The 13,242-nt window shown below is 43.8% G+C and overlaps 1 protein-coding gene across 2 annotated transcripts in view; it reads right to left on the reverse strand.

Moving 5' to 3' along the window:
* parga (poly (ADP-ribose) glycohydrolase a) overlaps positions 1 to 12,944 on the reverse strand; it is a 31,482-nt gene extending 18,538 nt beyond the window's left edge. Inside the window, exons 1-10 of one of the 2 annotated variants that reach the window (XM_071515637.1) lie at positions 12,808 to 12,944; positions 12,196 to 12,298; positions 11,940 to 12,002; positions 10,967 to 11,626; positions 10,699 to 10,843; positions 9,677 to 9,799; positions 9,457 to 9,537; positions 9,051 to 9,125; positions 2,519 to 2,611; positions 866 to 1,020 (exon numbers count right to left, since the gene is read on the reverse strand). In XM_071515637.1, coding sequence (XP_071371738.1) covers positions 866 to 1,020; positions 2,519 to 2,611; positions 9,051 to 9,125; positions 9,457 to 9,537; positions 9,677 to 9,799; positions 10,699 to 10,843; positions 10,967 to 11,626; positions 11,940 to 11,968 — 1,361 coding nt within the window. In that variant the 5' untranslated portion in view covers positions 11,969 to 12,002; positions 12,196 to 12,298; positions 12,808 to 12,944. Of the gene's footprint in view, positions 1 to 865; positions 1,021 to 2,518; positions 2,612 to 9,050; positions 9,126 to 9,456; positions 9,538 to 9,676; positions 9,800 to 10,698; positions 10,844 to 10,966; positions 11,627 to 11,939; positions 12,006 to 12,195; positions 12,299 to 12,807 lie in introns of both variants that reach the window. The other variant, XM_071515716.1, reaches the window with a different exon arrangement.
* Positions 12,945 to 13,242: the final 298 nt, after the last annotated feature.

Genomic DNA, 13,242 nt, shown 5'->3' on the forward strand with positions numbered 1-13,242 from the left:
AAACATAGATCTGCTGTGTGACAAAATCAAATTACAGACCACATGCTGGAGCTTTCTTTAAAGGTCAGATAGCTTTTCATGACCATACTGTATGCCAGCTGCAAAATATGGCAGTTATTTTGAAGAAACTTTAGTGCTGCACTGGAAACACTCAAAACACATGATGTTTACACAGCACTGACTAAATGAGCAGAAGCTGAGTGAAAATGTAGAATCCATCGTTTTGGGGTTTTCAAGGCAGTAGTGCCCCCTTATGGAAATATGTTTACTTCCCTCTAGATTCTAGGATCACTAAAAACAGAGCCACTCAATCCTTACACATGACTATGGTGGTTACACATGACTCTACCTGACTATGGTGTATAGCCCTAATAAATCATAGCTCATATCTTTAAAAAAAAGTATTACATTCCTACTTATTCGGGGATTCCACTTTTACTCAAAACATTGTGAGAAATCTGGCCCTGTAATTTAATTTGCTGTGTCTGTGGCCAACAAAACCTTGTTAACATGGAAAGTTCACACAGTGGTGGAGGGCTAGATATGAGCATAATGACCGCAGTGAGTCCAATCATGCTCCTGTCTGACAGCATTGTGAACTTCTCTCATTCTTCTTCTTGAAGCTTATGGACTACAGCAATGAAGCTAACTGAGGATCAATATCTGAGTCTGCTAAGGCCTACTCAGTCTTCTGCTTAAAGTAATGGGTTACAGAGGGACTCAGAGGGGGAATCTCATTTTTGTGAATGAAAAACATAGAACTCCTGCAGCGCCGCCCTGCCAACATTATGCTGTGAATTACCTTAGTGAGCTATTGATCATTGTTTTGTGTCCCTCCAGTTTGGAGGCAATGGAGTGTCTTTACCTGTAGAAGTTGATCTCAGGGTAATTGGAGTACTCTGACTTGCGGGAGTTGCGGCGGGGGAATGTGCAGAAGAAGGCATTGGCCAGCAGACAGGCTATCTGCTCCTGAGACAGAGTCAGGGAATGGTTCATCCTTGACTTCAGTAGGGGAATGGGCTGAGGAGCAGAGAGAACAAAACAGAATGAAGAAACAGGGAGTGCAAGGAAGGGGTGGCGACAAAGAAGGCACAAAAAAAAGAAAAAGTAGAGGGACAGGAGATCAGGGCAGGGGGGGAAAAGTGGAGACATGAGGAACGAGGCAGAAGAAACACACAAAGCTACGTGGGTGGGTGCAGTAGGGTCGAGGGGCTGATGGGGGAAGATAATTAGTTTAGCAATCCAGCAAGCAGGAGAGGCAGGGAGAGTTCCATTAGGTAAATGGGTGGTAGTAATTAAGGTCATGGGCTTCTTGCTCTCCCCCAGGCTGGCTCAGTCAGACCCACAGGGCCCATCCATCTCTGTTGATTAGAGCTAAAGAGCCTCCCAAGGCTGCCCTGATGGCTGATCAATACCAGCTCTAATAACACACACATAAACATTAGCCTTGCCGCTAAATACTGCAGAGAAAAGGGAGACAGTAGGAATGCTTCATTATCCAACCACCAGAAACGGTGCTCTCCGGAGGTGAGATCTGTACCAGAAGGGCCGTCCTTTAGGTAAACCTGAAGATGCTTTGACTTTCTGGCCGTGGTTTCTGTCTCCAATCACGACTAGAATGATTCTCATCTCCTGACCAAAGTGGGGGTTGAATAAACTATTAAATTAAATTGAAAAAACTGAATAGAGAATTGAATTAGAGACATACAGATCTTGGCATTCTTGTGTGTCCATGATAGATGACAGAAACAGAAATGAAGACAGATGGGTATGACATTTAAAAGATCTGTGACATCAGTCAGCTCCATTTGACGTGAATAAAAGGGCTTGTCAGGTTTAATGTTACCCTGGTCTTATGGAAGGGGGGGGGGGGGCTTTTTTCACATTCATTAATCTTTTTCTTAGCCAAACTCCAACATGGCAGGCAGAAATTGGGTATCATTCCCTATTGATTCCCAAAACACCGTTGCTCACTGTATCTCATAACATTGGAGGAGAGTGGTCTAGTGTGGAAATCAAAGTGAACAGGCTATATTGAATTTTAATCTTAAAAAAGAACTGGCCCAAGCTTAGTGAGCACTGGATGCAGCAGTATGTGGCCTCCTGGGGTGAATTTGTTCAAATCCACAGGCATTACACATCAGACAGATGACTGGACATGAGGCAGACCTCTCCTCCTTCGCTCCCCTTTTCTAATGAAGCAGTTCTTGCTACAGACGGAAAAGGGGCATTCATTACCTACCAGCTGTAACTCACGAGCAGATCCTGTACGACATCCGCCGTCTAATCCTCCTCTCCTGCCTTCTTATTGCCGACACTTACACTTTTCCTCCTCCTCCTCCTTACCTTAATACTGCCAATCACTTGACTTCCCACAACCTTATCTCAACTGCCCACCTTTCTATCTCGTCAGTCGTCACACAACCCAAACATAAACAACCCCCGCACATATACATAAACATACAAAAATCACAGACACACACACCTGAAGTACTAACACACAACATATAACACGTACCATTGTGCAGAGGCGAGGAGCACTGAGCGCCAACTTCACCATGGCTGGGAGGACGACGTCTAACAGGTGTTGCGCCTCACAATGCTCAAGACACTGGAGAGAGGGAGACAGGCAAAAGTATTGTTAAAATGGGACATCTCTGTGGAGCTGACTGCCTACTTAGGCAGACAATTACTCAGAGCCAGCAGTTTGAGTGACTGATTAGATCTCTAGTGATGTGCCGTTTGTTAACACTGCAGGTTTCAACCAAAAAACAGTTAATGTAAAGGTTGTTCTCGGATGAATGTTAAAGTCACAATGAAAAATGAAAAAAAACTACAGGGGTATCACTTTACTCAGCCTCCCTGGGAAAGTCTACTCCAAGGTGCTGGAAAGGAGGGTTCAGCCGATAGTCGAACCTCAGATTGAAGAGGAACAATGCGGACCAGCTCTTTACTCTCGCAAGAATCCTGGAGGGGGCTTGAGAGTATGACCATCCGGTCTACATGTGCTTTGTGGATTTGGAGAAGGCCTATGACCGGGTCCCCCGAAAGATATCGTGGGAGGTGCTGCGGGAGTATGAGGTGCGGGGGTCACTATTGAGGGCCATCCAATCTCTGTATGCCCAAAGCGAGAGCTATGTCCAGTCTTTCGGTAGTAAGTCGGACTTGTTTCCAGTGGGGGTTGGCCTCCGCCAGGGCTGCGCTTTGTCACCTATCCTGTTTGTGATATTCATGGACAGGATTTCAAGGCGTAGTCATGGAGGGGAGGGGTTTCAGTTTGGTGGGCTTAGGATTGTGTCACTGCTTTTTGCAGATGATGTGGTCCTGATGGCATCATCGGTTTGTAGTTGGGTCTGAAGCGGCTGGGATGAGGATCAGCACCTCTAAATCTGAGGCCATGGTTCTCAGCAGGAAACCGGTGGATTGCCCACTTCGAGTTGGGAATGAGTCCTTACCCCAAGTGAGGGAGTTCAAGTATCTCAGGGTCTTGTTCTCGAGTGAGGGGACCATGGAGCGGGAGATGGGCCGGAGAATCGGAGCAGCGGGAGCAGTACTGCGTTCGCTTTACCGCACCGTTGTGACGAAAAGAGAGCTGAGCCAGAAGGCAAAGCTCTCAATGTATCTTCATCTCAACCCTCACCTATGGTCATGAACTATGGGTCATGACCGAAAGGACAAGATCACGGATACAAGCGGCCGAAATGGGTTTCCTCAGGAGGGTGGCTGGCATCTCCCTTAGGGATAGGGTGAGAAGCTCGGTCACCCGTGAGGGACTCAGAGTAGAGCCGCTGCTCCTTCGCATAGAAAGGAGCCAGTTGAGGTGGTTCGGGCATCTAGTAAGGATGCCTCCTGGTTGCCTCCCTAGGGAGGTTTTCCAGGGATGTCCAGCTGGGAGGAGGCCACGGGGTAGACCGAGGACCAGGTAGGAGGGATTACATCTCCATGCTGGCCTGGGAACGCCTTGGGATCCCCCAGTCAGAGCTGGTTAATGTGGCCAGGGAAAGGGAAGTTTGGGGCCCCCTGCTGGAACTGCCACCTCCGCGACCCGACCTCGGATAGGCGGCTGAAGATGGATGGACAATGAAAAATGAATAAATGTTTTTTAACCATGTTAGTTAATTGTCCACCCACTTAGCAAGAAATGACAAAAAATGTAAAATTTCTATATTTATATCAAACTCTCATTACTTTTCCTTCATGGAAAACCAGTGTGTGTACCAGTAGGCATCCATAAAAATTGCAACCAATAATACCAACACAGATTTTGAGCAACCCTCTTCTCCACCCCTCCCATTATATAAAACCTGCAACTTCACAACTTTCAGTGTGATACGAATGGCAACATGGTATGGTGGTGCATTTTTGGGTGGTCACCCCTAAAACCCTGTTTTCTTAAGACACCATGGTTGTGTCCCGGTGGCTTGAATTTATTCATTTTGAATAGTCCAAAATTTGTGACAGTTTGAGATTATGCGCAAAGCATCTCACAGTGGTTGCTTCACCAACTACACAGAGCCTGCAATGGGTCTCACTGCCTTTCTCTTTCCATGTTTGTTATAGTCCAGCCCACACACTTTTGAACAGGCCCTCCCTATGTTACGTCCCACCCCAAAATCTTATTTCAACCGGAAATACATCGAATTACGGAAGACAGACACCACTGAAATGTTTTTTCCTTGTCACTTTAACTGTGTTACACTTGAACTAATAAAAGCACAATATCAGATATTTTGAAACTTCAAAGCCTCCAAAACATATTATGGTTAGATGGCCAAATTGTACATTTTTACAAGCTGAATAGCACTTTTTTTTAAATTTCTATAGGGTTTAATAATGTCCGGCTAGAAAAAGAAACACAATGATGAAATAGGTGAGGAGTAGCCAACTGCTTGATGGACAGTGTAAATGGTCTAATAGTAATGTCTTGGGAGCGAGGTTGTGGGAATAACCTAATACTACCAACACCCAATATCTAAGGAAGAGGGCCCAATTCTCTCATATCCACCAAATGAGTGAGCCAAGTGTCAGCAAAGGTTGAGAAGGTTTATTGTTGTTCATAGGGTGAACTCCCACTGGTCAGATATCAATAATCCCAACACTATGCTTCAATTCAGCAGCGGGAGAACAAAAAGAAATGCAGCAGAGCCGGTCACGACGCAGAACTTGTTGCAGACCAGGCTGCCATCAATCTGGGAGCGAGCCTGCCGCGGCCGGGGCATCCATACTTCAGCCTATAGCTTACCTCAGCATCCATCTGCGATTCCCTCTAAAATAAACACCCAGTTATTCCATCATAGACCCTGATTTACAACGCAATCACTTATGAGTGTATTGGCTCCGAATGTCAGTGTCATCAATCACTTGCCTTATTCCATCAAGGTTAGCGGGAGAGCTTGCCTGATTAAATGGACCTTCTGGAACAAATGCAAATGACCAATTGTGGAGAGAGAGGCAGGATGGTTTGATTTCAAACAGGAAGTCTTTGGCGGGTAATTTGGCCGGGGGCATTTATATGGCTGCAGAGCAGGCCTGACTAAATGCTGTCAGAAGTAATGAGCTGGCAGACATCATAAAGCGCTCCTGCGGGAGTAATAGATGGTAGTGGGTGACGGGGCAGGATGAGGGGAGAGAGATGAGCCCCCAGCCTTCCCACAGCTGAAGCAACCAGCCACTAGAGTGACACACAGGTTAGGCTGCACACACACACACACACACACACACACACACACACACACACACACACACACACACACACACACACACACACACACACACACACACACACACACACACACACACACACACACACACACACACACACACACACACACACACACACACACACACACTATACCTGCTGTACCACATCCATACATCATAACAGACTGATATTAGGATCAACTGAGGCAGCAGGTTCCAGGACGACAGTCCAGATTTACTGCTGCATAGGCTAATGATCCATAACACTCTCATCCTCCATCCGTTCTGGTCTCTACAACTTATTTTCATTCCCAGGCAGCTCCACCTACTTAATCTTGATTTCACATTATAATTTACAAGATCTAGCCAATGATTTATTTAGTGGAAATGATTTATTTGGTGAAGGTATGAGACGTTAAGGTGAAACGCTCTCCCACTACAATACTTCCTTAATATCACTATGTGCTATGTGTGCGTGAGATAGAGAAACAAAGCAAGTGACAGAGTGCAACAGAGAGAGGAACATAAGTGTGTTGTCTGTCTGGCTACATTTGAATGTGGATGTGGATGTACTATATTTGAACATCCGCTGTGCTGTACTCTGCTCTGTACCGGGCTCCTGCTCAGACTTCAGACATTCATCAGAAAGTGACATCGTGACAGTTTCATTTGGCAGGGGAGAGACACTAAGACAATTTACAGACAAGCCCTAATTTGGATATTCTTTTTTTTCCCCCCACAGCTATTACACGTGGAGTGGAGTGTCAATCACTGGCCCAGGGGCTATGTACCTCTTGACAATTACCCTAGTGCTGCACAAATGTTGCTGTAGATTTAATTAGGTCTGTTTGGCTGAGGTGAACGGCAGTAGGGATTCAAGCTCACCGCCAACTACAGTAGAATTGGATTAATAGAATATTTTGTTAAACCTACAAAAGGAAAATGCCATCAGGATGGCAGCAGAATAAAATACGTAGAAAAAAAGGTATGACAATGAAAGCATTAGAAATGCCCCTCGTCTCCCAGGCTGCAAGAAATTCAGTCCGTGAGATTGATTCTGAGTGAAAGAAATATTACTTTGGATTGTTCACATCTGTTGTGGAATGGCACCTGTTAACTTAAAACACATAAATCACTAATGCTCAAGTGCTGTCAGGATGCTCTGAATGCTCTCATTCTATGGACGCTGGTATTGTGGATTTATGTGCAAGTATGCAATTGTCTGACTAATGTGCTATATGCACATTAACTGCTTTAAGTTTGTGACCCGTCAACACAGCTTGATTCTTGACATTCTCCTTACAAATAATAATGAATTGGATGACAGCAACTCATTCTGCCAACATGTAGAGCTTGAGAACGGTCACAACCAGTAGCCGGCAATCTGTACTTTTGCCACATATTCATGTTTTGATCAGAAATGCAAAGTCAATGCAAAACTTTTACATACTGTGAAAGTTTGAGTTCCATGGTCTTTGGTATTCAAACCTTGACCTGTCCTCCTCCTGTCAGCATCAGCCCTCCCTTGCTAAATGCCTGAGCAGTGAAGAAATGACGAGAGCGGAGGAAATGCATCGCTCGTGACCATGAGTGGACAGTTGGAGTCGCTGACGCAACAGACTACGCTCTACTGGAAGGGGGCTGTACTTTCTTGCTGGCCTTACTTAGTATCCTTATAGATTTAATGGCCCCTTTTAATTAAATTGGATTGAGCTGTAAAATGGCTCAGGCAGCTATTGATCTACCGAGCTCTCTGCCTTACTCCGAGAAATTATTTCGGGGAGGAGAAAAAAGACCAGCTTGGACAAGAGTCGGAATTTGGCCATGCAATTAGTACGGAGAAGGGATGAAGACCCGATTCGACTATCAATCTGAGTGGACCGTAATCAGTATCAAACTCTTCCACTGAACTGTAAGAGCTCCATTAGAAGAATCATCTTGTTCTTAATGGCCCTAACCTGGCCATGAACTTATCCTGACTGGATTTTATAACAAACCACATGCGGTTACTAAATGCAAGTCGTCAAACTAGGTTTCTACTTGAAATTAATTTGCTATCTATTAAAAAAGTGTGTCTCTTTGCCACTTTAGATGGTTATATGGCCTGTCCATACATGAAGGTACTGCCTGTGTATGATTCTCCTCCAGGGACACAGATGGCACCTATGGCACCTACAAGATATTAACTGCTGTAAAAGTAGGGGAAGCCATGTTTCTACTAGACATCATCAGAGTAAGACTGATGCTTGTAAACTGGGAAAAAGAAAACAATTATAACATATAATAAATTTCACTTGTAAAACTGCTTTTAATAAGTAATGTGAAAACAATGAATAAAAGTATTCACCCTCATGGGAATAAAACAGAACTTTCTCTAACTACTGGTATCTAATTACAGTCCTTTATTGTGTAAACAGAAGACAGGGAGTGTTAAAGAGAAAGCAGGACAGAGACAGAAAGAAAGACAGGCATTCCCCTGGTTCATCTGCAACAGCTGCTGCCGCCATGCTCTGTATCCATCTGTCCTAACTGGATGATACACGTTTGCTCCTGTGAGACTCACAGGTACTGGAAGGGGAGGACTCACACTGTTGCCAAACGGATAAGAGCACGCTTCGCTCTCGGTAAAAAAACTATTGTTAGCATTAACTTAGTTCCTCATTAGGGTAAATGACAAAAGACAGAGTTAATCGTGGTGAGGTGAACCAGCACTGCCAGCCTCTACAAGGGAAAGCTCAGGGGGACAAACTGTCAGCACTGTGATGCACACAACTGGCTGCAGTTCAATCAGGAGATTATTTTTTTTATATGCCACTTCTCTTAAAAGGACTAATATGAAGGCCTATTATATAGGAAATAAAAAGAAAATGATACACTCGTGGCTGAGGTTTCCCATTCAAAGATTTGGATTCAAATCTCATCTGCTACATGTTCAGCTAAAACGATTTCTCAGCTGAGACATTTAAGTCATTACTATACAACATAAGTATAAAAAAATATATAAATGTTTGACAAATACTTTTACTTTTTTACTATTTGTCAATTGAAGTCTGAAAATAGCTTGGCCTCATTCACCAGACAGCTCATATTTCAACAACAATATAACTGTCTGGGAATTCACTTTTTCAAAGTAATTTATCAGGTGACCCAAGATGTCCTGTATTTTCAAACAAAATTGCCACCAACATTTTAACCAGAAAACCTTACATTTCAGGGCCTAAGGAAGGCTTTGGCAACATAATGTAGCCAGTTGGTTTTTGGGAGCCTATTTTAATCTTCCTGCATGCCACTTTAATGTCCCAACCTAGCCTTTAAAAATCAGTTAACTGCTGTATGTGGGTACAGCTTACCTCTGTGCAAAGAAGGTTCAGGGCAGTGAAGTCCCATCTCTTTGCATGGGCTGTGTTGTATCTCAGTATTGCATCCTGTATGTGGAGAGTTAGAGTTGTTTACTCACAATGGACAGATTTAACAGGTTTAATGTACAAAACTACACAGGATCTCAGATTACAGCTACATTCTTCCTTTAACGTGTGCCTTTACCAGCTGTGATTGTTGCAAACACTGCCATCCTGTGGTTGTTAATGGAATCACTTTTTGTTTGCTATGACTGATCAATAGGAAGTATGTACTAAAAGCAGATGGACTCCTATATCAGAGACATGCTTTCATGACCTAATGAGGGTCAAGAGTGATGAACGTTATCACTATATGCGGCCAAACTCAACCCAGTCCAACTTGGCACAGTTGTCTTACCCTCACATCCAGAGAACTTTTGAACTCTCCCTCCAAGGCTGTGTGGATCAGCTCCCATCGACTTTGGACGCCACCTCCATCCTACACAACACAACACAAATGGGAACTTGCCAGTACAACAACGTTCCTAACTAATTTTATCCTACATGGGCACCTTTGAATCAAATGCTGCACTGAACAGCTATAGAGCATGACTCTGTTATCCACATGTCTAGTCTACCTCACTCTCCATAGGAAACAGATTCTTCTCAGAGCAGGGCATCTTCACAGACACGTCATCCCAGGCATCCTTGAACTTGGTGGGGTACGGGACAGGAACCTCTTCCTCTCTGAGTAGATCTGTCTGTAACGGGGAAACAAAGAGGCAGAAATATGAAGATGTATCTGCAGGTTGCTGTTTGTAGAACAGAGGTGATTTAGATGACTGCTTCCTCTTTGCTTGTTAGGGGTAATAAAAAAGATGTATGTTGCAATAGCTGGCTCTTAATAACTTCTGAAAGATCTGACATGGTACATGCTTTAAATCTAAGAGGTGATGTGGAATTTAGTATGACACACTCATTTAGACTAAAATATCACAGCAATATTTCTCCTGAACCCAATTAACAAAGAGGTTGCTATAAATATATAGAGGCATGGTTTCAAACCTCAATAAACAACTAATCGGCATACAAGCTTGATTCTTGCCTTTCCAAAAAGTCAGCTTAATAAAAATATGTTCCACCTAGGCGGTTGACTAAACAACTGAACACAGTCCTGTGTTTTTCATTTCTAGACTTAACTGTCTTCCAGTAGTAACTAAATACTCAATATTGTTCTTGAGATTTAAGAGGAGATGGGAGAGCTCAGTTTGGTTTGGGGTTGATGGCTAGACCAAGTTGTAGCTGCATAGCAGCACTGACAGTGTTCCTGTGGGGCTAACAGTGGAGGACAATCTGATAGGAGCTTTACTGACAAGAGGCCCTAAGGGGATGGAGGATGACTTCACTCTGCCCAGCTCTGTTTCCTCATTCTCTGCTTGTATGCAAACAGGCATAGACATCAACCAACACAAACCCTATATTCTCTCTCCCACTAAATTTTCCCTCTCCCTTTTCTCCTTTAAGAAGCACATTACAGTTTCACCCCACAACACTCAAGTCACTCACATCTGCATGCTTTCTTTTTCTGACAGCAACAGCTTTCACAGCATAACACATGCTAACAAAGAACACAAACACAATAAAAGGCTGCTGGACTCACCCTGATTGTGACAGTGTGGTTAGGCACTGCCTTCAGGTGTGAGAGAGGAGGGGCACACTGGGGCATTCTTTTCAGCTCATCAATAGGTGTCCCCAACCATCTTCTGTCCATGTCATCAAATGAGAATGGGACACTGTATGGGACACTGCATGGGACAACAGCAGAACAGCTCAGTGTACCACACTATCACTGACGGGCATGGGGAAGATGATTCTACAATAATGAAAAAGTGGTACTAAGTGAATATGTTGAGGAATGATATTTGTACCTTCCTACAGTGGGCCCTGTCTGGCTTTCAGTGAAGTCCTGATTTATATCAGCTGATCCACTGCACTCTGCTTTCTCTACATCCTCTGCTCCCATGGCAACCGGCTGAACTCTGTCTTTGGCCAAACTTCCAGAATCAGAGTCTCTGACAAACGGCGGAGGTTCCACTGGTAGGCCACAGCGGCCTAAAAACACAATGCCATCATGATCCTTGTCTGCAGAGTTAGTGATGAGCGGGGGTTTACAGATGGGGCTGTCAGGACTCAGCATCTCCATATCACTGGGAGTACTCACAGCCTTCTTGGGACTATTACTGAGACAGAGGGTGAGTTTGGGATTGGAAGAGTGTGCAGCTACACAGGTTGTTTTGACAGGGTGGGGATCAGGTGAGTTGGGCCTCTTAGATTTCTGTCCATTGGAACAGTACATCTGAGCTGCGATATTTTCGCTGCCCGCAACACCAGACTCTTCCAGTCCACTTGCACTCCCACAGTCCATGGAGTTCTGAGATGCTGGTTCATCTTGTGTGTTCTCCATTATCACACAATCATTTTTCGGTTCATGCTTTGGGAGTCCATAAAAGAGGTCATCTTTTCCATCTGTAACATTTGTTTTTGGAATATCATTCTTGGCACCTTCTGGCTTGACTTCGGTAGTCACACTGCAGCAAGACAACAAACAGCAAGACAACAAATTATGAGAAGATCTCATTAGCAGGTTGAATCTACATATTATTCTTTCTTTCACAGGCAAATATTACACACTGTATCTTATGTGTGCTCATTTCATTTTCATTTCACAAAGCGCAATTTGCATCTCCCTTGTTAAAATAATACATGCACATACCCCTTATTAGATTAAAAAAAAAACCATCAACTCAACCATCTGCCTTTAATTCCGGACAAATCATCCACAGCTGCCACACATGCACAAACACATTTCCAGCAATCCCAATGCTCATTAGACGGTTATACCTTCTTTGAGAATCCATGGCTTCATCCATCTTTGACAGGTCAGAGCAGATGAGGCAACAAACGCTGCTTAGGGAGAAAAGTCATATATGTCATATAACAGTAAAGTCCTCTTCCAAAAAAGTAGTTTATTGAGCCTGAACTGCAACAGTTGTGACAATTCAACAGAAGCCTATTTACGTGTGGATTAGGCTACACATTGCCCTTTTCCCCTCTGTCACTGGACTTTAAACAAAGCCAAGAACAACAACAAACATACCTTGATATAGACAGCTAGGAAATAGGTGTTTCTGCAGTTTGTTTATCCACTTTCACATGTCAGGAGGTGGGGCAGCTCCCCGGGGACAGTCGTGGCCACAGAGCTGTCAGATAAAGTGATATCAGCCTCCAATTTTAGCTTCTAGCCTAACGTCTCTGTTTCAGTGTCTGGCAGTCATTTTGGACAAACAAGCACCCTTTCAGCATGCACATCGCCAAGCAAATGAGCTCTTAAGGGGGACAAGCTGCTGTTGGCAGGCTCCACATCGCTAATATCAGCTAGCTAACTAACCTTAACCAACCCATACACTGTTTTTAACGTTAGATTCACGGTAAAAACAATAGTTAGTTAGTCGGCCGTCAGTGACACATTATTTGGTCCCAGCGCTTTGGTTACCAGCTAATTAACTTGATACGAACATAACGAACAGGAACAAGACGTGTAACGTTAACGTTAACATTTGTCGCCAAGGAAGGTTTAGCTAGCTTTGACTGGCTGAAAATCTCAACTTAGCTAACGTGAGTTCGCTAGCTTCGATGCCCACAGATAGCACTAATTCAAGCTGATTAAGCTAGCAGTACTGTCTCCATGAAAAAGATCGATACAACTTACAAGCATGTCCCTCTTTGTGTTAGACGTCAAAGTTAGATTTATTACATTTTTTTCTATTTTTAGATACACTGATTTATCTTCAGACAAGAGATCACTCCAAATGTCATCGTTCGGTATTGTTTCACTTCCAATTCGTTGCTACTGTTACACCTTGACGGCAAAGAAAATTGAGACCAATCAAAGAACTCTCTTTCAGTGAAGAGGCGGGATCATAAGTAGGTATCTTAGCAACTGGATCGAAAAGGAGTTTACTGTCGTGCAAACCTTGAGGAGGATCGAACGATTGGTCTATTTTCCAGCGGGGCGTTTCATGTTATGAAAGCAAACGTCTTCATCCAGACAACGGGAGCTTTGCAGTGTTATTGCTCTTGTAATGACGATAATATAAAACCTCCTTGGTAATAACTGCTACATCATTAATGCAGTAAAATGAAA

The sequence above is a fragment of the Centroberyx affinis genome, unplaced genomic scaffold, assembly GCF_046629955.1.
Source record: "Centroberyx affinis isolate AG114_WGS23_722 - 3 ecotype Tasmania unplaced genomic scaffold, CSIRO-AGI_Caff_v1 ptg000004l_1, whole genome shotgun sequence".
NCBI classification, from domain to species: domain Eukaryota; kingdom Metazoa; phylum Chordata; class Actinopteri; order Beryciformes; family Berycidae; genus Centroberyx; species Centroberyx affinis.